This window comes from Pezoporus occidentalis, unplaced genomic scaffold, assembly GCF_034315485.1.
Source record: "Pezoporus occidentalis ecotype Australia unplaced genomic scaffold, CSIRO_AGI_Poc_V1 ctg54, whole genome shotgun sequence".
NCBI lineage: Eukaryota > Metazoa > Chordata > Aves > Psittaciformes > Psittacidae > Pezoporus > Pezoporus occidentalis.
Genome location: NW_026915877.1, coordinates 3,149,394 through 3,174,667, shown reverse-complemented (window position 1 = coordinate 3,174,667; position 25,274 = coordinate 3,149,394). Strand labels below are relative to the sequence as shown.

Here is a 25,274-nt window from a genome sequence, read left to right as displayed (position 1 = left end):
ATGCTAAGATTGGAAACAGTTAATTTTGCAATTACTGCCTGCATTAACTGCAAGAAAACCATCCCAAACCTTATTCTTTAGTAGTCATTTTAAAAACATTAACCACATTTGCTCACTCTCTTCCACCTTTCTATGCTGACCTTTCTGCTGACCTAACACTGAAGGCCAAGTGGTGGCAGATATGAAAACGCCTACTCAGGATTACTGAGAAGCAGAAAGAGCCCAGTAATAACAAACTACTACAGATTCCAGGAAGTGTTTTTTTTTAAAAAAACATTAGTTGCCTGCAACTTTTTTCAGATGCAACAGTTGCATTTTCATTATTTTCATGTATTTTCATGACTTTTTTCACTGAGGGCCAGCCAGCACTCACAGACAATGCTATCAGAAAAATTCAGCTCTAGACTCCCTCTGAAGGCAGAAGGAAAAATAATTCACTGCACTTCGCAATCTCATGGAGGTCCTGATGACCACTGAACACATGCATGTTTACATCATCTTACAACGAAGAGCCAGAACCAAGAAAGAAAATGAAGACTAACTACTATAATGCTGCTGCTGTTTAAAGCATTAAAGAGCAGTGCCAGCCAATCCTTTTAAAACTCTGGTGGGAAAGGCAGCAAACGTTAAACTGGAAGTAAGCATAGCAGTGTCCTGGTCTCCTACCTTCATGTATGGCAGCCTAATACTCAGTTTTCCAGTGCAAACATCTGCTGTGTACATCCAAAATAATGATGAAACAGATAACAGAAGACTTGCAGCAACAGAAAGCTTACCTTAACTTTACATTCTTGAACTTTGTGGTGATTTCCATTATGAAGAGTGGATGTAGTTGTGCTCATCTCTTTTTCAGGTCTGTTAAGCTTCACTTCATTGAGGATTTCACCTCCATAATCACCCAAATGGTACCTCAAAAAATACAATTAAAAATATACTGCATTTCCACTGGGAAATATTTGAAAGACATAAAACAGGCAAACAGTCTGCATAAACCCCTTCTGGTTTAACTTCTGAAGTTTATGGCAAAATGTAAGCCTTCAGCCGTGCATGTGTGCAGAAGACTAGCATCCATAATTACAAGAGGTGTTTCAAACATTATTTGATGAAAATTAGAACCTTGGAGTTATAAATGACTTCTTACAGATAAAATTTTCCATTTTACCTTTTCTCAACAACTTCTAATGTTAAATGCAATAGCTCGCGTTTTGTTTTCTCTCTTCTCTTAATCATCTCCAGAATTGTTATGGCTCTACTAAACTCTCTTCTTAATTTCAACATCTTCTCATAAGATGCTTCATCATTCTTTCGATTCTATTGAAAGATTAAACAAATATTAAGTCAAAAGCAAAGCCTGTGAAGCATAAATAGCAAAAAAAGTTACATAATGCTGCTGCAAGTGAGACCATCATACAAGTACACTCAGAAGCAGCTCTGCTTAAAGCAAGACCTACTTGGTAAGCAAAGCCAGAAAAAGCAAACAAAACTCAACTTCTAAGAGCAAGCTGAAAAAGAAGTTTTCATCCATTCCCCCCCCCATGCTTTGCTCAGATTCTGTATCAACCCAGTGGAAGTTCTGTCAGCCAAAGAATTACAAGACTTGGTTCCTAGAACACTTCTTTCACCTTGATTCTGCACACAGGTTGTTTACATACATGTACAAAGTTGATGTAAAATGCTGACTAATTACATACTTCCTAGTTCAAATCAAATCATCCTACAAATACAAGAATGGAACTGTTTTCTCCATGGCAAATGGAAGATCACTTTCGCCTCTTCCACAGAAAAGGAAGAGTAAGTAACCTAGCAAGTCCCACAACTAGTGTGTGCGCCAGTCCCTAAAAAACGCCCTTTGAGTTTCGGCTTTCTACAAAAAGCAAGACTATAAACTGTCTCTGAAGAACTGATGAACACATTGATTGCACCATCCAGGGGGTTTGAAGTTTAGCTAGGACATCCAATATTGCAACCATTAATAGAGATAATCAGATCTGTAACTGGATACCACAGGACAGATCCTGTACGACGCTGGACAGAAATCAAAATGATTCCTATCACGGCAGGATTTGAAGTGACAAAGTTAAAACAGTAAAGCTTAAAGAGTTACCTTTCTTGTCTGCATCTTCTCAGTTCTCCTCCGGAAGGCAACATAAGGGTCATTGTTGGTGGAGCCATCCCTCTTCTCTTGTTTGATTTGGGGGATGAGAGATGGCCCTCGGCAATTCTTACGCTTTCTTACCCAGTAGTCATATACAGCCTTAATAAGGTAGTCATCCTCGTTTAGCAGCAATTTAGCTTCCTGAAGTGTTACAAGCTAAAAGAAAATTCAAAAGGTGCAATTGAGATGGGGATGGGGAGCAGTGCAGGGAGAAAGTCACTCTACACTCACATCTCTTACACACTTCATAAATAAACTTAATCCTTTTCTAGTATAAGACAGTAAAGGGAGGAAAAAGTGTGTAAATTGAAGTTCTTAAGGCACCAGCTCGTCTTCCTAGGTTAAACATACAGTTCCCGACTTTTCTTAACCACCATCATCTCAGAAGCTTTCATACCATAGCCTAGAACTCCATCAATTTTTCATTAAATCAAATAATTACAAGCACAGGATATAAATAACGTACTACAGCCTGCTGATCATGATTTGGGAATCACTTTGACTATTTTTTTCCCTAAAAAGAAGTTTCTTATTGATTAGCCATTAGAGATGCAGGATTCTTTGCAGTTTAATGTTGGTTCCCCCAGAAGATGTTTTACTGTAGATATAATATATTCTGAAGTAAACTATTTTCTTCATTTCCCCCCTCCCACCCCCTCCAAATGTTTACTTTGTGGTAGAAAAGGTTTATCCCTATTAATTACAACCCAGAAACAAAGACAATAACTTCTTAGGAAAGTCATTTCAGTAGGAGGTAGTTAAACACAGGGAATTTTATAACTTTATTTTCCTTTTTGCATTCCACTTTCTATATGGAAATCAAACTGAATAATTACTGAATAATAGACAGTATCTCTAGCATGACTTAGTGCTGTCAACTTCTGGTTTATCTTCCCGTAATTTGAAACGTATAAACTGAGCAACTGAAGTTTGCAATTTTGCAATATGTCAAACTACGTTAAATCTTGCCCCTATGCTAGGATAAACAGAAAAAGAAACAATAAATTTCAGAAAAATTAGAATATCCCAAGTGTAGCCACTGCTACTATGCAAGTGTTCGTTCCAGCCAGAACAGGAGAACACACTTGTAATCTACAGCACAATTAGAAAAAAACACTGGTTTTAGAAGAAAGAGGAAAAAAAGTCACCAATCCCTCTGTGATTAGGAATGTATGCAGCATTAAAACAATTTTGCACCCATTCTACCTAGAATGGGTATTAGCCTGGTTAGCCAAACACACGTACTGACCAGCATACCCTAATCTGTATATGCAAGTTGGTACGACTGTGTTTAGCTAAAATACAACTTAAACATCAATCACTGTGAATATTACTTAAAAATTATTTGAATCTTGTTTGTCCTTTGTTTCCTTTTTTACATTATTTCTTTAAAAAAAAGAAAAAAAAACAACCCCAAAACAAAAAAACACCAACAAACCACCCAAAATGGACTCTGCCTTAAATACAAGTTAAAGTGACCCTGCTTGCTTGTGTTTTTGCAAGTACCACCAGTAACACAGATGCAGTCACTATATTCTTTGCTTAAATCTGGTTATCAAAATGCCTGAGGAATGTCTGGAACCTTCCCCTTGGCAAGGAAAGCATTCCCACCAGCATACTACTATATTACGGATGTAAGTCATGTCAGCTGTAAATGAATTCTGTAGTAGCCCCAAGTGGGATTCAAGAGCACTATAAAGGCCATGTGGGGAAGGAAGCTGCCAGACAGCCAAACTTCTTTCTCTCCTAGCCTCCAATAACCTGCAAGAGTTTTTTTTATCTTACTATTCCTAGCAGAGCTCAGGACAGAGATACTTTACGAAAAATTTTCTGTAGCCCAAAAGCATGACAATCATCTTGAACACACATACAGCAATCCCTTACATTGGTCTGAAAATACTACACAGGAAGTCCCAAAGACATTTAATTTACCAAGAGGGATTTCTCCTTACACACTTCACCCTCGGGGCGGGGGTGGGAGCCTGTAAGAATCAATTACTATACTTCATGTATTTTCTATCATGGACTTCCTTAAATAAGTACTTCCTGGTTCAAAATTCTCTTCACCTTGGTAATGATTCAGTGTTACTTACATTCAGGTGAAAGAGACAGAGGCACCTGCCTACAGAGAGACATCCATATTCTTATTTTAGGAAAACATCTTTCAGTTCTTAAATTTGACTTCATTACTAAAGGAATGAAAGATGAAGCCAGCAGAAGAATAATGCAAATTGATCTTGAAAAGCAATAACCAGAACCACTCTAACTGAAAGCCAAAACAGGGGTATCTACATCAAAGCTCTAAAGAGATCTGGGTACCACATGTTCAGTAAGTATCATCATCCAAGGTACTGTGCAATTTTTTTCTTCACATCCCACCTTATTAGCATAAGACCTAATTGTTGTTGAAGTCACTCCAAAGCATAAAGAGTACATTTTGGCCTCTTAACAAATAGCATTCAACTAAATGAGGCAGAGCTATGGATCCTGCAATGGATTTTTCACTCCCACAAAACATCCATCTCACTGAGAAATAACTCTGCCTATTTCAAACTTGCCTTTCAGAAACCGATCCTTCAGATGTCATTTTTGAGTTATGTTTTTGGCTTTAAGACCCTTCTCCAGACACTGACGTCCTGCAGCACCTCAGGAACTGACTTAAAATACTGGCACCCTTCTGGTAAAAAGCTCATACTCGCTTCTAAAGCAAGGAAACCAGTCTCTGAGTCTCAACTGGAATATAGCTTAGTTTCATCTGTGCAGTTTCTCCTACAAGGGCCTGGTCTTAATAAAGACGTTGCTTTACTGTCTATGCGTCTATATTTATAACCTTCAAACATCAAATGAAGTCAATGTCCGCTAGTACCAAGTGAAACAAAGAATTCAGATTCTAGCCAAATCTATACACCTACTGATCACAAGCTTCTTCCATACAAATACAGGTAAAACGAGATGCTGGAAGTTGTCCTCTTTAACACACTGTGATCAGGAATTAAAATTTAAAAACAGCTCCCCCTCAGTCATTCCCAAAAGCTCCCTCCCTGCCTGTTTTTAATAAATTGCTTATACTGACAATAGGAGACAGCAATGTGATTTCCGTAAAACTGCACACTTGCACAAACCACTTATCCTGTTAGCAGGAAATAAAAACAAACTGAAAAACAAACAAAACACCCTACCCAGAACCACCCCACCAGAAAATTCAAAAGTCAGAAAACCTCAGTGATTTCTTAACACAGGACAATACCTGACTAGAACTGGCTTTTTCGAGTCTGTCAACCATTATTTCAAACTGCAGCGGCTTGATTTCCATCTTCCGATTTAGTCTGTTCAGTAAGGTTTCATCCTCCGAGTCCATATCATAATCTGGCTGCTCATTGTCCAGATTAAAAGCTGAAACAAAAATACACATGCACAAACCACACTGAAATGCTTCGTAAATGACATACTGTGGAAATACAGAAGCGTGCATCTCACAATCAGAAATCAAAAACAATCGATAAGATTTCAGAAAGGCACATTAATGCCATGCCACTTCTTTCTTTATAATGATGTTTCCCAGCGTAACAGCTGCAAGACAGTACTTAAAAGCTGCTTGTCTCTGACTTTGAATGAGGGCAATCAAAGAGGTTTCATTTCATTTTAAGTGGCTTGAAGGGGTGACAGGGAAAAAATTACTAGAGGCATAGAAACTTGAATACATCTTTGCAAAACTAGCAAAACCACTTCCTAATACTGTTATAACACATCTCCTTCCGAATATCATGATAAGACTCTTAACAATTAAGATTAATTTTCATTCAAATCTCAGACTTGGGAGAAAAAGCACATACACAGCAGTGCCAATATAATTTCAGCTGCCCGGTTTTAGACAGTTCAACAAGCGTGGAGTCTCATAACACGACTAAACTTTTTTCCCTTTTATTCCCCTTCATGTAACTGTGCAACAAACTGTAAAAACGCTAGATCTGACGGGAATTGTTACTTTCTCTCCAAAACCAACTTAACTCTAGGTGTAGACACTGAATATTCCTCCATAGACTCCAAATAGTAAGTTCCCGAGTTCACAGCAAAGCTAGTGTCTTTGTTGCACATTGTGCTACTCATCTTCAATAGTCAATTCCATACTTTCCCTAGCTGAAGTTTATAACCCTACTAAAAGCAGAATGAAGTTATTTAGATAACATAGCAGAAACTAAATTTACAAGTATGAGCAAGTTGCATACAAGAATTAGTAACAGGACAAGGGCGAATGGCTTTAACAGAGGAGAGATTTAGATCAGATATTAGGAAGTTCTTCACTGTGAGGGTGGTGAGGCCCTGGCACAGGTTGCCCAGAGAAGCTGTGGCTGCCCCATCCCTGGAAATGTTCAAGGCCAGGATGGATGGGGCTTGGAGCAACCTGGTCTAATGGGAGGTGACCCTGCCCATGGCAGTGGGGGGTTGGGACTGGATAGTCTTTAAGGTTCCTTTCAACCCAAACCATTCTGTGATTCTATGATTCTATGAAATGCTAATTGTACCTAGTAAAACCTTGAAGGGGTGAAACACCAACAACAATACTCAATGCAATCGACAAGCTAGTGTATTAACAGCAGTGAAGTCTCGTTGAAATATATTCTTACTAGACAAATAGCACTACCTCATCTTTACTCTCTTAATTCATGGCTGTATCTGAGCACTAACTTAAAGAAAACCTCTGCTACTGTGCTTCCCAGGGTGCTTTGAGAGGAGTGCAAAAGAAAAACTTGGAAGACCAGGAAAAAACAGGAGCAAAAGAAAACATCTAAAAGGTATCTTTAAAGCAAATTATAGTATTTTCTTTCCCATGGTTTGACCAGTTAACTAACAAACAGGCAGTGAGCAACATACTCTTGCTGTATTTCAGGCTAGCCCAAGACCACTCTTCTGTATTCCAATGCAATAAATTAGCCAAGCCACTGCCAGCATTTAGTCTATTTGGGCTGTGTGTGGTAACTTGGTCAAATACAGCTGAGAAGTGCTACTAAGGAGTTTCTTCAAATTTTCAGCTGCGAAATGCTACCTCTCCAAGGAGACACTGCTTGACTGTACTAACATCACTAACACCGACACCACCACCTGGTCAGAAACCTTCTCTGGCCTAACACAAACAAGAGTAAATATACTATAAAAAGTTATTTCAAGAAGAAATTACTAATAATGGGCTGAAAATATGTATTAAGTGGAATTATTAATAATACTAATTCAGTAATACCAGTTGCATGGCCATTTTATTTAACACACGTTATTGGGTCATTGGCCACGTGACCCACAGTTCTCCCTTTAGCAGCCATCTATTGAACTTTTAAAAAATTCATAGTTCTGTAAAGCTGCATTAAAAGCATCACCAGCCAGGACTACACACCTGAGAGGAAAGACTCTTGCAGCACCTGGGGTGGCTGCCATACAGTCCTGTTCAACATGCAGAATAGAGTGACCAGCCAAGACCAACTGGTATGTATCAGTGCTGGCCTCTATGAAACCAGTCTGCTACATAGAATATTCACATCCTGTAAGCTTTGCTCCAACTTGTCCTGCATGGTCCCAGCCAAATCACCTGGGAGCACAGTGTTGGCACCAGCATCGCATTCCATCAGCTGTATATGGAAATGGGGTGAACTCTCCCACCTGAGCTGTAACCCTCACAGTCCTTAACTTCATTAATGCAAATTGCAAAAGCTTCTCACACCCCAAGAGCAGCCCCAGAGCCAACAACACTACTATAGTCCTAATGTACACTGTGAAATCACATTCAAACAACTCTGGTCAAGATAGGTGGCCAAAATTTTCTAACCCAGATGTTCCTGTTATTTTGGGAACAAAGCAGGTCTCCCTACTCGAACAACGAGGTGCTCAACCATGTTCTCACAGATGACATTAGAATGCACAGAAATCCATTAAAGTCCAGCACAGCTTTTTTACCCTCAGACAGGTGTTGCTTACACCACAAAAACGTCAACCTGTCAGTAGATAATTCAGTAATCCCCTGCAAACAAAATGTTCCAAGTCAATTTTTCTAAATCAGTTATGAGTGAGCAGCAGGATCCCTATGACAGATGATGTGATGCTGTTCACCTGCAAACTGTAAGCAGTGCCAGTGTGCTTGCCTTCATTTCCACAGTGAGGGAAGAAGAGTCACTGAAAGTTCTTCAACCATGCAGCTTCCTGAACCGCCTTTCAGAACAAAATCATTCAGGCTCAAGTGAGATGAGACCAGCAGGAGACACTAAGCAAGAACAGAAAACCCCAACCATTCCATCAACAAGCAACTGCAAAGACCAAAGATCCTCAGAAACCCATTATGAATATTACTAATAAGAAAGCAAGATCTCCACCCCAAACAGTGAAGGCAGATTACTGCACTGTTGATATCTCCATCACTCCTACAGTGCAGGTCAGCTAGAAGTTGGAGTGTCCCTCCCTCTCACATCTTGCTGCTGGCCAGTTCAGCCATTTTGCAGAGTACCCAGTCAGCATCAGGAGCAGTTCATCCGCCCCTGTGAACCACTGGCTAAGTAACATGTCATGTCCACCTAACTTCATGCAGTTTATTACTTGCAAATTTAAATTACTTGCTGATAAAACATCAGCTTTCTTAGCAGTCATTTTGAGACTTCAGGAATAACAAATGAAGTGCTGAAAAACTGGGAAATTGACAAAACTGTAATCATAAAAAAAGCACCAAAAACAAAACCAGAAACTGCATCCTGAATTTCAACCCTGCAAAAGTATTTTTTGTAGAGCAGGTTGCCCAGGGAAGTGGTGTTTTCAACCATCCCTGGAGGGATTTAAAAGCCATGCAGATATGGCACTTAAGGACAGTGTTTACTGGTGGGAGTTGGCAGAGCTGGATTAACAATTGGACTTGATCTTAAAGGTCTTTTCCAACCTAAATGATTCTCTGATTTTATTTTGACAATCAAAATGACAAGATTAAAGGTATCCAACATGTACTTGCCAGGACCAAGTTACAACAATTAAATCCAGTCTTATTTGACACTGGCACTGTGAGAACAGCAGTAGACTCTGTCACATACCCTGCTCTCATACCTTCCAGCAATGCTTTTCTTTTGCTGGCAGTGGTTCTCATGCTATTTGTCATGACCTGTACCTAGCAACACAGTTCCGCTTTCAAAGAACAGAGGTTTACATGCAGGCCACAGGTTAATGCCACTAAAGCAATGGAAGCAATACTTGCATTCCACCTCTTGCTTTGGTGCAGGCAGGAAGGCCACAAAGCCTCAGCAGCCTGCAGAGGTGTATGACCCTCAGTAAATACAAGACTATCCCTTTTCCTTTAAATGTTGCATGCAATCATAAGGAGTTAGTCAATCCCAAACTGGCTCGCTACAGCTCTGGGACATGCATGAAGCATCCTCCTTCCCTGAATGTTGTCCATCACTACTCTTTGAAACAGACTTTCATGTGACAATCCAACCAGTTTTCTTGTTTTCCCAAGCACTGAGTGAACTGTACCAGTTTCAGAAAAAAAAGCATTTTTCATCCTGGAGTTGGCCACTATTATGGCAGCTTGCTGGTTTCAAAAGCCATCACAAGACACAAGTGATTTATGTGCTGTGTGATGTAGCCATCCATCACTAACCCATTTCTGCCCCTTCCATAGCAACAGATGCAACTGCTCCTTCACACCTGCAAGAACTAGCGATGAACGAAACTCAGACCCAGAAAGCACTGTATTTCAGATGATCTGCAACTAGTTTGTGTATTAAGCACAACCAGTCTGGGATCTTCTATATCCCTTTCTTCTGGTAATTTCTGAGAGATTCCTCTGGTTGACCAATGAATCTAGTTTTCTTACTCCAAAGCAGTTGCTTTTCGCCACACTGCTTGTTTTTACAGAGCTGGACAGGGCTCCAGTGATCCTACCAGTGAAGCTGACCTTACATAAACAGAACTGGCTTTGCAACAGCAATTAGCAAGTCAACCAACATCCTAGTTTATTTACATCCTCTGCCACTCTAACCACTCCTGACAGCAGTACCTGTCAGATACTTGCTTTGGTTTACTTGAGCTCCAATAGGAGCTGAGTTTATACTAACTTAACTGTTTTTAAGTTAAGTTGCATTAAATTCCATTAAACTTAACCAAATCAACAAATTTTATTTTGCCAACTAGATTAGGGCTGTGGTTCCACAGTCATTTTACACTGACATAGGCGTGAGCTACCATTGAAACAAGCAGTTCCACTAGCTTCCCTCCCCAGCAAGCCATGTTCCTACCACTTTGCTCGCGCCAAAACCAGCCATTGTCCAATGAGCCAAGACAGAAAACTGATCAATATGGAGGTTCACCTAACCAAAACATGAAAAATAAGCTTTCTTACACATCACTTCTCAGTGTTAGTTCACCCATGAGCACAACTGCCATTAGAAAGGCACTGGCAGTAAGAAAGGAGTGGGCAGCAATGGTGGCAGGTACATCTGCGCTGATCAAGAGCAAATGAAGAACCACATCAGAGCAACAATATCCAAAGCAGTAAGAAAGCAGCAGAAATCACCTTCACAGCAAGCCTGCAGCACCTGACTGGAACAAAGCTTCCAACACCCACCCCCACCTGCACCAAAATACCTCAGCAGGGGAGGTGCCACGCAAATACCCACTTTACATATCCAGGCTGCAAACCCACAGCCAAAATAGACCCTGCCACAGCATCCTCTGAAACCATGGAACACACAATGAATAAAAAATGGCCAACTCAGTTATGTGAAATGTGCACACTTCTCTCGTGGGGCTGGGTTTTTTTTTCTGGGTGGGGGGTGGTTAGTGGTTGTTTCATTGTGGGTTTTTTTTCGGATTTAAAGAGCAACTAGAGTTCATCCCACACAGCTTAATGAAGATTATTTGATTCTTTGACCAATACTTGAACAATCTGACTCCATTACTTATGATAAAGCATTAGTTTTGTATCATTAAATTTTATATACACACATAGGTAAAATATTTTATTGTGTGCATATATATATTTTACTCCATTGTGTTTCTGTAAGGGATGCTAATTTGCTTATATCCACTTAGCTATAATTCCAGCATAGGTACAAGTGTACTAAATTATTCTCCTTGCTGCACATTAATAACTTACAATGCATCTCCATGTTACTAACACTACAATTCTTAGAAAAATATTAAACATACTGGAATAATTAAAATAATTCCAGGCTTTTGTTTTGTCATGTCAAAAATCACCAGAGTAGGTGCTACCTGGGTCAACTAATACCTGGAACCATGTTCATTCATGAAATCTACACCTCAAAGAAATTACATTTTCTTAGCACGGAACCACTGGTCCAAATAAAAGAATTATAATGGTAAAATTAAAAATACTTAAACTTTTGGCTACCAGATGAACAGCAAGACATAACTTGCCAGAAATAATCACTAGTAAAGTACAGATTACAGTATGTGGCCTCTTGGCATCTATCAATTTACATAACTTCTGGGGCCAAAGCAAGTATTGTTGCTCTTTGCGCTTTCAGCATTAAAACAGATCTTCCAAGCAGTTTATGTAGCATAAAAGCTGCCTTGTATCACACCTACTCCAACTAGAATATGTGGGAAAATTATCTTGAAGCAGTATCTAATGTTTATCTTCAGCTCAAATACCTTCTGTAATTCTGTCCAGAAAGACTGTGAGTCTCAACAAGACAAAGAACATTTTGGCATAATACATTTAACACTTTTAGACATGTTTATTAACAATGTCTCTGGCAGTGTCCAACAACAAAAAAAAAAAGAATAAAACACATTCCTCATTCAGCAGCTTCGTTTCAGTTAATTCAACCTGCCTTGCTTGCATGTTTGTTTATTCTATTAAGGAGAGAAATACTTCAATTTCTTTTAGCTCATTTCTCACATTGCCAGTATGGCCTCTACTGTGCCAGAGGGTCTTCAGCACATTATTTCCAAAAACCTCTTATTTTGTAAATACATGCTAAAGAGACTTCACCATGTTGGCGAGAATGATGCAAGGATCTTCAATATACAGCTGGGTTTGGGCTTAAGAATCTTTGCCTAACTTCAATTTCAATTGTCTATAAGCAGAAGACACACACATGCATATCAACAGCCTCTTGTTGAGGCAGCTGAAAAAAGTGTGTGAGGAACAGATTATCAACACACTCTTCCTGGCAAGAGGACCACATTCCACTCTAAAGTGCTTTAGCAGACCCCCGTCAATCCTGTGTTGTGTTCAACACAACTAAAAACCATAGCCATGAGCTGATGACAAGTTTTACCTGCAGAGACCCAGAACTGAATCTGTGTTTTATCGTAAGGACTGACAACTCACTGTGATCAATGTATCTAAGGTTTTGCTATGAAGGTAACTCCTGGGAGAAGTCCAAGTCACAAAATAAACCCCTAGAATAACATGCTGCAAAGAACAACCATGATCTGTATGCCAAGGAATGACTGAACTATAAATGTGTGTCACTTGTTAACAGACCACCAACCAAGAAAAGTGTTAAAATTAATCCAGAGACCACTATAATTACCTACAACTTTAGATTAATTAATTAGATCTCTTAAGACACAGGAAGCTAAACTGATGCAAAGAATATTTCACTTTATCATTAAAATAAGATCAGAGTTCCTTACAGAATGGGAATTCTACAGTTTTGGCAAAAGGCAGATAAAGATAACTGTTACCCACTGCCCAGAATATATCCATGCTACAGGGAACAGCTCGAACTCCCCTGTTCACACAGTGGAAACTGACCTTTAAGAACTCTTAAGATCAGTAAAACAAAGGCTGATTTCACTACCAAAATTCTTGAACGTTTTTAATCTCCATTTATATAGATCTTTCGAATTAACAAGCATTTCAGATGCACTCAGCAAGCATTACAACCCCTCTTCCTGGCCCTGGGCTAACAGAAGCAACTAGGAGGTAGCTAGGCTAGTTCAGTTACTCCTTCTCAGAATTAGTAAAGAAAAAAAAAAAAAAAAGGTTTGATCAATACTACTGGATGACCAAAAGGCAGGATTAAGGCTTGCCAGCTACTACACACAGATAAACAGTATCAGCAAATGTGGCGAGAAAAACCTCACATTTCCCTCCAATCTTAAATTCTTCCATAAGAAGAAAAACTGGAATTCACATGTCTAAATCTCCCTTTAATTTTTGAGTCTTTCCACTATCTAAATATTGTACCAACTTTGGCCTCAAGATTCTTTCAGGATTACTCAAATAAAGGGGGGGGGGGGGGGAGAAGAGAAGGGAGGGAAGGGGCAACAAAATCAGTATTTGTTTACTTACGTTGAATATGAATGAACTGCTTTGGTTGCTTAAACTCTCCTTTATACAAACGATTGTAATAGTTGACATTGCTCTCCGCTTCAGGGACTGGGATAACCATGCTCTCTTTCTTTTCTCTGAAAACTTGTTGTGCTGAGATAGCCCGTTGCAAATGATGTTCCTGCAAGAGGAAAATTTAAAGAGTTTATTTAGGTATCAGTATACAGAAGCACATAAAAAGACAATCACCCTTTTCTCCTACTGTTTTCCTTATATTCTAGAGGAGACACAGACAAAGCAGTTGAGGTTTTACTGCTAATTTAGCAGACAGCAGGATGCTTGATTTCAGGCTGGTGACAGGGCAAGACATGGTCTCAAACATCTAGTACACCACAGGGCTCCTAACTGAACCTTAAGAGCAGCCTTTCAGCACCAAAAGGGGCCAACAAGAAAGCTGAAGAGGGGCTTTCCTGTCCAAGGGGCTTTTTCTAGATCCCCTGGACAGGACAAGGGGGGAATGTCTTTAAACTAACGGAGGGGAGACTGAGATTAGATATTAGGAAGAAGTTCTTCACTGAGAGCTATGAGGCACTGGCACAGATTGCCCAGAGAAGCTGTGGCTGCCCCATCCCTGGCAGTGTTCAAGGCCAGGCTGGACGGGGCTTTGATCAACCTGGTCTAGTGGAAGGTGTCCCTGCCCAGCACAGCGGGGTTGGGAGTAGACTGTCTTCAAGGTCTCTTCCAACCCACACCATTCTGCAACTCTCTGAATCTTAGAGCTCCAGTGAACATAAGGCAGGACAATAAACAGAACCCTTTGTTCACAAAACAGCCTACACCTTCTACCAGACTGGGAAAAAGTCAAACATTCAAAGCACACCTTAGTAGAAAACAAGGGCTGGTATAAGCCAAGCCCATTAAAACATGTCATAGAGAAAATTTATGCAAGATAATTGAACAGATGGTAGTAAGCCCTTTAAAGTATTATAAGCAACAGATTCAAATCGGAAGAATAGCTAACTTAATCATCCTTGTCTACCCAGCAATTTTAACTGGGTTGCTTTCTTTAGAAGTTCAGCTAGTTAAGAGCAACAGAAAAAGCAGTCCTCACAGAGTAACACTTGAAAAGCACAGACTCCCTAAACGGGACACTTCATTTTATTCTTTCAGGACAGGAGTCACAAATTCTACAGAATCATTTCAAGTGAAATAAAGATCACAATAAATGTATTAGCTCACAAGATTTCTTCACACAGAATTTTCTTAGTTAACCCAGTGAAACCCATCTACTGCTGCAAATCAGTACTAAACTGTAACTTTTAAAGATTCTTCATGAATACTCATGTTAAACTTTTGGAAGGACACCAAGTACAACTGCAGTATTCCAATTCACACTACTGTCTGTGCATCCTTCCAGTGCAGTCTGCCTACCACCCGATATGATCAGCAACCAAAGAAGCCTGTCCGGCAGACTGCTGGATGGGGTGATTTTGAATGCTACCCCCTTGCCACCTCCCACCTTGAGCCAGATGCTGACAGCTATAAAGCATATACATACTCTTCAGACCCTCCAGTGCAGTTTGCTCTTGTAAACCATTTAAAAAATGTCTCGTGCTAACTCAAAATGTCTAAGTTCTCACGTGGTGCCTTGCATATGCCCAGTAAAGAGGAAGAGTGGCAGTTTTCACCAGGACAAGATCTTAAATCACTACAGCCACTGATGACTTGGGAGAGTTAAGTCATGAGCTCTCCATCCAAGTAAGCTGAATATGAAATAAGCAAACTGTAGTCTCCCAGATTAACTACTAGTGTCTAGTGAACCAGATGCCTCAAAGTTTCGTTATCCTTTCACTGTTTTCCACCACTGTAGTGTTCTTTCCTCTGTCTTCCAGTATTTGAGGGTACGGAGGACAACACAGCAGAACATCAATTTGAAACTGAAGCTCAGCTCTGTCACAGATCTATACAACCTTCCCCTGCCTATTTCAGGGGCTTCCAGCTATCCTCCTGTCATTCCCACACACTGAACTGCTGGAAAGGGTTATTTGTTCTGATCATAAAAAAAAAAAAAAAAAAGACTTTGCTACTCTATCTCCTTCTTCAGTTCTGGGGGTTATCCCCCTCCATGATTAATACCAGTAGCGTAAGGTGTCCTTGCCCACGGCAGGGGGGTTGGAACTAGATGATCTTAAGGTCCTTTCCAACTCTAACGATTCTATGATTCTATGACTATGAGGCCTCACAAAAAAAAGAAACATCAACACCACAAGAAACAGCCACCACTTGGATATTGCAACTTCAATACAATCTGGCAGACACAGAATCTCCTGCACACAGAAATTCTGTGCTACGAACTCGGTAAATTCTCTTAAAAACAGGGTTTCTTCCTCTTCAACTCTACAGATTATTATTTAAAAAAGGGCAGTGAATGAATGCAAATTTTTAAAAATATGAAAATTATATTTAGTAAATTACACTCTCCTAAATATTAAGATGTTGCACAAATGCAAATAATGCAACTTCTGCAAAATTAGAATATAACTAAACACTGATTGCAAGAGCAGCTTTGGGATTCTCCTACGGCAGATAAAGCAACATTAAAATCAAACTTTCAGGCTCTCAGGTGAATGCTACCAGAATTAAGAGAAGCATGCACACAAATACCTGGTGTAGCCTGCTTGAGTTACCACCTACTGAGTAAATCTGTCACCCCACCATTAAAATGTGTCTTGAAGAGCTTCACAGTGCTGAGTATGCAATTCAACTTCAGAAAATTTGTTTCCTTACTGTACTGCTTTCAACTGATGTCTCTAGAGTTCTCCTAACAGTTAACACGACAGTACCACAGAAATGCTGGTAGGAAGGACTTGCAGAGGTTACCTGTCCAACTGCCACCTGAAGACTCTTACCTCCAACACAAGACAGGTCAGCCATGACTTCTTTGAAACCCTTCTGTTTCCACAGCCCCTCCACATAACCTGTTTTCAGTGACGTACTAACCCACTTTTCCCCCCCCAGAGGTAACAATACCAGTTCCCTCACACCCTCCTCTCAGTAGCTACAGTCTAATCTTTTAGCCATTCTGGCAGCCCACTGACAAATCAAGTTTCTCAGCATCTTTGAGAAATTTAGGGAAAACAGAGTAATAGGAAGGCGCATTCCAATAGCAGCTTCATCACTGGCAAGTGGAGAAGCATCAGAACTTATCCACATTCCCCTTAACATAGCCCAGCCTACACTTGGTCCATCCTTCCCATCAGTGCTGCTCCTCATCCAGGCAGCTCCTGGCCCCTATCGATGCACAGCATTATGATTCTGCCCCAGGTACACCATCTGTGCAGTTCTAACTCAACTAACTCAGAGTTTCACCTGGGCCAGTCCTAAAGTTTCTCGGCATCACAAGACAGACGCTGCTGGCAAGCCAACCACTCCTCTTAATGTGGGATCACTGACAAATTTGCCGTGGATGCATTCCTTACAAAGCCAGTCAGCTGAAACTGATCAACTTATAGTTCCCCACCACACCCCCAACATAAAACAAACCCAGATGCTCTTCTGAAATGGGGGTGAGCAACTTACAGAGGAGTCTGCAGTGGCTTAAGTAATGAATGGGTTCATAAGGGTTAACCTTCAGGAAAAGCAGTGAAGAAGGTCACAGAGCACCCAAAATACAGAACATCTTTTGACTCCACAGCCCATTAAACAGTGCAGACGAGTAATTTTGGCTCTCAGGTTTTTTTTTTTAAACACTGTTAGCATACAAAGAGTTCCCAAGGAAAACTGACAATAGGTGTTACTACTCACCTTACTATAAAAAGCCTTCAAGCACAACACAGCTTTCAAACAGAAAAGTCTTAATAGTACTGTCACTCAAACAGTAGAGCTTCAGAAGAGATAGCTAAGCTATGTCATTTTTAAAATGGGGTGTGGAGTGGGAGAATCTTTCTGCTAAACATAAAGTTAAGGAAAATACAAAATTTCACTCCGGAAACAGTTCTGTTTAAACAAACTCTGAAGACTTTTATAAGAAAGCTAGCCTAATCAAAAAGCTTGATTAAACCTGAAAAAGCATTTTTAAGGACTGATTAGGTAACTGGTATACCAACACAGCTTTTAGTGTATGTTTTGCTTTTTCTAATGGTTTTGAAACCCATACATGGTATTTTAACTTGTACTTCACTCTGCAGTAGGGGAGATCAAAAGATCTCATACAAAATAACTGAATGTTAGAAGAAACAATAATGACAGCAAACAGAACACACTGCATGGGAATAAAAGGGAGTACCTGACAAAGAGTTATTACCCACTAATTCCTTAAAAATCACATCCAAACCTTTCTACTACTAAAAAATTCCAAACAAATATAGCTTAGATTGGACTATTTCTTCAACTGACAGTAGAACGGAAGTACCTAAATGCTTAGTATATGTAATACTGCTGCTTTAGGATATTTACATATTAAAACAAAATTGTTCTCAAAGTGAAAGATTCATCTCTCTAGATGCACTTAAGCCATTCAGGTGCCTTCACTGCACAATAACCATACTGACAACAGTTTACAGCAAATTGCTCAGTTCACTGAGCTTTACTTAATTCACCATATTTTCCTTGGTGCAGACAGCCTGTCCTGCCAGGATGAATCCCCTTGTTCCACATGGAATGGTACAGGGGAGTACACTGCAGCACCCCAAGCTTCACACCACACCCACCACCTGCAAAGCTCCAATGCAAAGGACTTGACAGCCATTCACAACAGGGCTGACAGAGAGAGTATCAGCTTTATTCCAGAATGAAACTTCAGATCATACCACTGAACCCATACTGAGACACTGCAATCCTTGCTTTACTCTTTCCTCAGCGGGGAAAACCAGGAAATCTTACCAGACTGGTACCTGAAAATACTCAGACTTAGTTGCACACATTCAAAATCAGGATCAAAATCCAATTCAGAGCAAGGTACCTTCACTGCTATCTCCTTCCATCCCTGAAATACCATAGTTTTCATGGTCTTTCTAATATTCCTATATGGGAGTTTCTTCCTTACCTAAAAACAACAGTAATAACCTTAAGGGGCTTATTACCTGTCGACTTATTTTTGTTCAGCTTTAACAGAAACAGTGAGCAATACTGAACATAATTTTTACCTATCCATCACACCTATAATCGTCAATACACTCCTTTTCATTCCACTGCTGCAAAACAGAGCACTTGGATCCTACAGTGTCATCCCCCACAGTACTCTCTCTGAAACTGAGTTTATCACACTTTAAATAAATGTGCTAGTATTTTGGATGAGCGTGGTTGGAGATGCCTACAGATGAATACCATCTTCACACTGAAAAGCTGATCTGTCATAATTATGAAACCATAATGAGCATTTCCATATTGAATACAGACACCCTAGAAGATGAACCTTTATGACTAAACCTATCTGTTCATTCCTTAAAAAGTGTACCATCATGCAATGCTACAACTCTAAAAAGGTTACTTCACCATTTTTATCAACTGGCTAATATGTGTATTTACCCTCTGAAGCAGAGAGTAGTGAAACATACTGAAGTTTACTGTGATGCTGTTTTAAGAAAAAAATTTCCTCTTTGCCAGCCCTTTCACAACAGAGCTTCAGGTCACATAATTACATTAGCTACCGGCAACAATGTAGACTTTAACGAAAGAAGTATCTTGACAGATGTTACCAGCAGCTATGGGAGAAAAACATATATACCACAGCTTATCTGTTAAAATCAACTTTGTGATCAAGGTAACTTTAACTGCACAGCCCTCCACTATATGTATAAGAGAAAAGTGAATTTATTAACAGCTTTACCTCAAAATAAGGTACTTCTAGACCAACCTGAAGTCTGCCTTCCAAACTACCTGCAATCAGGAACAGAATTAAAGCAAAGAAAATAAGGAAAACTTAAAAATCTAGAGATGCTACTTTCTTAACATTAAATTTAATTTTGGAAATACAAATTGAAATTTTTATCTTTCATATGGAGCTTCGGAAACAAAAAATAGAGAACTTTATTCTGAAATGCACAGATTCATCTTGCAAAGCCTCAACCTCAGCCAGTAACAGTCAACAACACTCGGTGATAGAAGTTCAAAAGCTACTTTGATAAAAGGCCTCTCCCCCTTCTAAAGCCACAGCCCTATCTACTCTCTCTCTTTGCACACACACACACAGCGACTTTTTTTTTTTTCTTTTACAAGATTTCCAAGATAAAAAGCACAGACTCAAGCACCCTCTTTGGTCTTCTTCTTTGGTTACCCCTTTCAATACTTAACTGCCAGAAAAAAACACAGCCAATGAATATTTATCCTCCTCAGTGCAGAAAGGGTTTGGAATTTTCTATCAAGAAGGACCAAGGTGATGAGGCATTTGTAACTCAATACCAAAGCTTTTTTGTTTGTTTTCTTTCAAAAAGAGATCTATGGACTTGTCAACTTAGTATAAACAAAATTATGACCAATTACCTGACGCAGGACTGATTTCTTGCCTTGAAATTACCATAACTGTAAGTGGATCTAAGTAGCTGAAGGACTTAACGGGGAGAGGGGGGTTGTGAAGAAAGAAGATGCCTACCTGCAGACCTGTTTACAGACCTGCTGTCCTTTCTGCAGGCTGGACAAGGAAACTTGTCTGCATACCACAGCAATTTTCACCCTTGAGACAGTGTCCTCTTAAAAGGATATACTACTTGTGAAGCAGGGAGTGGGGCCAACAACAAAAATTGATGCACAGTGTCCAAACCAACACACCCAAAGCTCTACAGTACCCCTGCTCCATGGGACAAAAACTCCTCTCAGTTTCCCCACAGGGTTTGACACTCAGTGGAAGGAAGCTCAAGAACACCCACCAGAGACAGGGGAAAGTATAGTGTAAGGCCCTCCTTACAAGTGGAAAGGGCTCATGGAACCACTTCTCAGTTTCACATTTGACCATAGTGTGTTTCTCCAAGATGACATTCCTAACCTGTTTTCTTTCAGATGGCTACAACCATCTAAAAGCCAAAGACAAGCTACTCTGAATACTTCATACACAAATCATCTGATCATAACCAAGTCACCTAAATATCACCTCAAGAATGCTGATACAGGCTGAAACAATACAACAGGAGGGCCACTAGCAACACACACCTGAGGCCACCATCCCTGGATGACACTTCGCACCTAGATACAGAACAGGTCTACATTGGAGCCATGTACCTAAATGAAGACAAACCCAGTTTATAAAAATAAAAAAAAAAAAAAAAAGCCTTCATTTCCTCTCTGGCAGTCTGAACTAAAGCCAACTTAAGCACTACAAAACACCTACAGGCAAGTTAGGAAATAAGAGTGGAAATCAGCCCATGAGACACTGATGGAGGTATAGGGGAAGGGAGATGACCAGAGCGTGTCACAATCATTTCTGCGGGGTTTAAGTTAATCTCACAGCACAAAAGAACCCCCAAACAAACAAGAAACAAACAAACAAACAAAAAAACAAAAACCAACACAAACCAAGAAAAAAAACACCAAAACCCAACACAAACAAAACAAAAAAACTAAACCAAAAAGAACCCCCCCACACAACCAAAGCACTCGCCAAACAAAAATAAGTTCAATGCCAAAAAACCACACAATGCAATTTCAGTCATTGTAACAACATCACTGTGTAGCAATGGACATGGAACAACTGTGAGATATCCCAAGTATTATCCTACTGAATGGGCCAGTCATACTGAATGTTATCAAGAACATCGGCAATCTGTCACTACTAGAAATGATTGTTCACGATTTCTGTAAATATCATTGATGCAAACCTGTAACTGCTTAGATTTCTTAAAAAACACACAAACCACAGCACTATATTTTAAAGCTACATTTAATTATACAAGTTTTCAGTCTTCATGAATATGAATTATTTTAAAAAGAATTACTGTTACAACAACAAATTAACTGGATTTATTAAAAATTCCTTTCAGAAAGGCTGTATAGGGTACTTCGAGAAATCAAAATTTCCTGAAAGCAGGACCTGGTTTTCCTCAAGATACCTTTCCATGACCTTAAGAGAAAAAACTGTTACAAATATTGTAACATCTTCTCACGAATCACAGAAAGCACTAGCTTCCTCTAGCTCCTTGTAATTCACTGGTATCATTCACCACGTAACAAATGCAGTCTGACACAGAAATGACTGTCAACAAATTTCATCTGAGAAGTTCCTTTTTTTTTTTTTTACAGTCTGCTTCAATTAGCATAACCTGACTGTCCCAGGTCAGACAAACTGGGATGGAAAAGTAAACACCTACATACATAAATATTCCCTCTTATTTTTCATGTAGTTAACCCCACAATGTATCTTAAAATGCTGAGATTCCACAACAACTAGTTTTCCCCTTTATTAAATATTATAGACAAAGTCCGAACTCAGTTTGATTCCTGGCTCCATTCATCAAAACCTTTGCGTGACCACAAGTCACCAAACTGTGCTCCTTGCAGAAGGGAGGAAGAGTGACCAGGAGGGAAGACTGTGGAAATCCTCCAACCAACTCTACAGGAGCTGTCTCCCAGTGTAGCAGCAGCTGCTGCTTCACTTCTTCCCACAATTAGAGACTTGTATTATCCAACAACTTTGTAAGACACTGCTTCTGGCCCGAGCACAGAAACCTCACCTGAAGCTACTCGCTGGCCTCATGCCGTTACAAGGCCTGAGGCTACTTGCTCCAAGATTGCTGACAACAAAATTGTGTTTCTTTAATACTGAAGACCTGTTCTTGCAAAACATCAGTCCTCACTCACACCACGCAAGTTCGGTGGGGTCCTGTTTTGCTGGTACCTGTCAGAAGGCCAAACGCTGGGTACAACCGTGAAAGATCAAGAGGTGTTGAACATGTATGGATATTTCAATGAAAGGTGTGCATTTAAGTTAAGTTTCTGCAGTCAAAGTAGAACTTATTGCCTTAGTGCTGCAGTGACATTACCAAGAGTTTGGGCATCAAATGAGCCCCTTAATTTCATCTTCGTCAGCAGTGCAATTTCCTGGAAAGTTTCAGGTGTACCTTTAACATTCAAGAACAAGTTGCTTACAGCACTTATCCCTCTCTCAATGCACTACATGTAACATTTTCTTTCCAGGATTAAGATCCAAAGTTCTTATGGATTTTGGTACATAAGCCAATACAAGGGAATTTGTATTTTACAGGGTTTTTAAAATAAGTGTCCTCATCAAAGTACTGAAACCTGGAGATCCATCATGTTGAAAGAGAGATACCAGAGATCAGTTCTAAAGTTAGGACAACTTATAAAAAGGTTAAAAAAAAAAAAAATAACACACAAGTACACATGCAGCAATTGATAGGAATTATGAAAAACTAACTACAAAACTCCCTTTTAAGCCAAATACCTTTAACTCAAGAAACAGGTATTACTGCTTTTTAACTTTCTGTAATAACAGCATGTCTCTGTCTTACTTAGTAGTCACTGGATACCACTACAAGACATCCAGTATTTTGTTTATATCTGAATTTAGAACACAGAAATCGGACATTACCAGGATGCTTCAAAATAGGTTTTGTTACATAACTCAAACTGGTCAAACACATACAAAGTATGAGTTACAGCCATAAAAATGGCAGAAAGCTAAGAAAACCAAATTATAAATTAAAACATAAGCAACAGCAAACAACTAGGGAAAAGGGAGGAGGAAGCATTTATAAATACATTGGCTAAGAGCTGATACATGAAGTACTTGTGTGTCAGAGGGGACATGATGCAATAGGAAAACTGGTGAAAAAATGACATTTAACAAACTGGAGATCAGCCTTGCAAGGTAAGCTGGGTAAGCTCTAAACTGTTGCAAGTGAAGAGGACACAAACATGAGAAAATACCTTACACAGGAAAATTCTACTGAAGCAAAGAAACTTCAGAGACCAGAGAAATAAGTCTCTCAGGCAAAAGCAAACCAGTTTTATCTCACGTATTTACCAACAGGGAATGGCATTTTTCTTTGCTAAGTAACTTACTTGAGGGGATACAACTCTGGCATCAGCTCCTTCCACTATGAAGTGTGCATTTAAAGTAACAACAAACCAAAGGCATATTTGTATCTAATAAAGTCCAAAATTCTTACCTCAGGCAGTTCATTGTTCTTATTTCTGAAGAAATAAGCACTGGGTTGTTTTTCTGTGGGCTTTTTTTTTTGTTGTTGTTGCTGTTTTGTTTTTGTTGTTGGGGGGGTTTGCTGGTTTTTTTGTCTTTTGGGGTTTTTTGTTTTGGGGGGGGTGGTTTTGTTTGTGTTTTTTTTTTATGGTGGTTTTGTTTTGTTTTTTTTGGTTTTTTTTTTTTTCAGGAAAAAGCCAAACAACCAAACAAGAAGAATCCAGTGTGGTAATCTCCCCTTTTACTTTAAGGGATTAGGCATTTTATTGGCGTAAATGAACTAATCATAATTAAAATTTCAAAGTAAATTAGGAAAAATAAGAACTTGGGGGGGGAGGTCCTGCAAACTTCTGCTCCCCTATATTCAGAGCACTTCTGTTATGAACAGGGACAGTATTTTAAGCCAAGACTTTCAGTCGCACTATACAGTGATTATTACATATTAATAGGAATTTACAACACAGATTAAAATAAAAACCTTCAAATAGTATATTCCAAAATAGTTCCATTCCTTTGAACCAGAACTAGTCATCATTAAATGCAAAATTATGAGTCTATATTGACATTACAGTTGCATAGAATTCTCTTCTCTACTCCTTACTCCTTTTCATACACAATAATTCAGTTCTTCTCGTTAGAGAAATTTCAGTTCTACAACTGATCTTCACTACCAGTGGCTTTTGGGACACCTAAGGTTTAACTGTGATTTATGTTTGCAGATATTAAATGTGTTATTTATCTTTTTAAAAGCTGAACAGCTTGAATGATAAATATGCTAAGGCGCATAACTTCAAATAAGTATAAATAAGGCAAAGTTTATTAGCTTTGTTGGCAAAATAATTTACAAAACCTTTTGAATGTCTACCACCAATCAAAATGGTCTTTCTTATAAAAAGTAATTAAAACCCTGATCAATATAAGCTAATTTAATGTATGTTGATCTAAATTATTCAAACAGGACATCTCAACTGATCTCAATCAGCACAGAAACTGCACAAAGCTGACTAGTGCTAAATTTTGCCAAGCAGGAACAATATGAAATCTGGAACAATGTAATTCAAAATACAACTAAAGCTGCCTGGGGCCTTTCTTTCTGAGTTTTTCTTAAATTGGAGAAAAAGGAGAAAATGCTACCTACAACTGAGATGTTCCAGAGCTAAGCGGCAGACCAGAGAAGCAAATTTCAAAACATTCTCCTAAGCTTTTGTCATGGAATTGCACCTTATCCTGAGGAAAGGTACCTGTAAGGGAAAGTTCCTGCATAATGAATAGAGGTGTGACACTCAATTATCGTCCACACAGATATCATTGTTCTTTGCTATGAACTCTGGCACCCAAACAAGTTAGGACAGATTCCATAGACCAATGTTGACTGACCCCAGGCAGGCAGACTACTAGCCGCAGAAAAATGCAACCTTATCTAAATTAAGACTGTGGTGTTAAGATAGGGCTGAACCCATCTAACCTCAGGATGACACCAAAAGCATAGTAGGCTCATACTTCCCCATTCCCAAACCTTCTATCCCCACATGCTCCTACCATTTCTCATCAAACAGCAGGATGCTCACCTTTCCATGGTGGGCTTTCACCCCCCATTAGTGACTCAGATGGGCCTCAGTACTCCAAAGAGCAGACCACCCCTACAAGCTGCAGGCCACACTTACTGTGGGTCAGATGTACCTTAAAAGCATGCTTCA

At 39.5% G+C, this 25,274-nt stretch overlaps 1 protein-coding gene and 1 long non-coding RNA gene across 3 annotated transcripts in view; one reads left to right on the top strand and one right to left on the bottom strand.

The window, feature by feature from the left end:
- Window positions 1-25,274, bottom strand: part of EPC2 (enhancer of polycomb homolog 2) — a 49,524-nt gene that overhangs the window by 17,797 nt on the left and 6,453 nt on the right. The window contains exons 2-6 of one of the 2 annotated variants that reach the window (XM_062637743.1): window positions 13,452-13,611; window positions 5,403-5,548; window positions 2,105-2,311; window positions 1,163-1,311; window positions 777-909 (exon numbers count right to left, since the gene is read on the bottom strand). In XM_062637743.1, coding sequence (XP_062493727.1) covers window positions 777-909; window positions 1,163-1,311; window positions 2,105-2,311; window positions 5,403-5,548; window positions 13,452-13,611 — 795 coding nt within the window. The remainder of the gene's footprint in view (window positions 1-776; window positions 910-1,162; window positions 1,312-2,104; window positions 2,312-5,402; window positions 5,549-13,451; window positions 13,612-25,274) is intronic. The other variant, XM_062637744.1, reaches the window with a different exon arrangement.
- On the top strand, window positions 882-24,500 carry LOC134173603 (uncharacterized). Its single transcript, XR_009968314.1, has 3 exons — window positions 882-1,029; window positions 6,874-6,948; window positions 24,218-24,500. It is a non-coding gene; the product is annotated as an uncharacterized LOC134173603 (long non-coding RNA).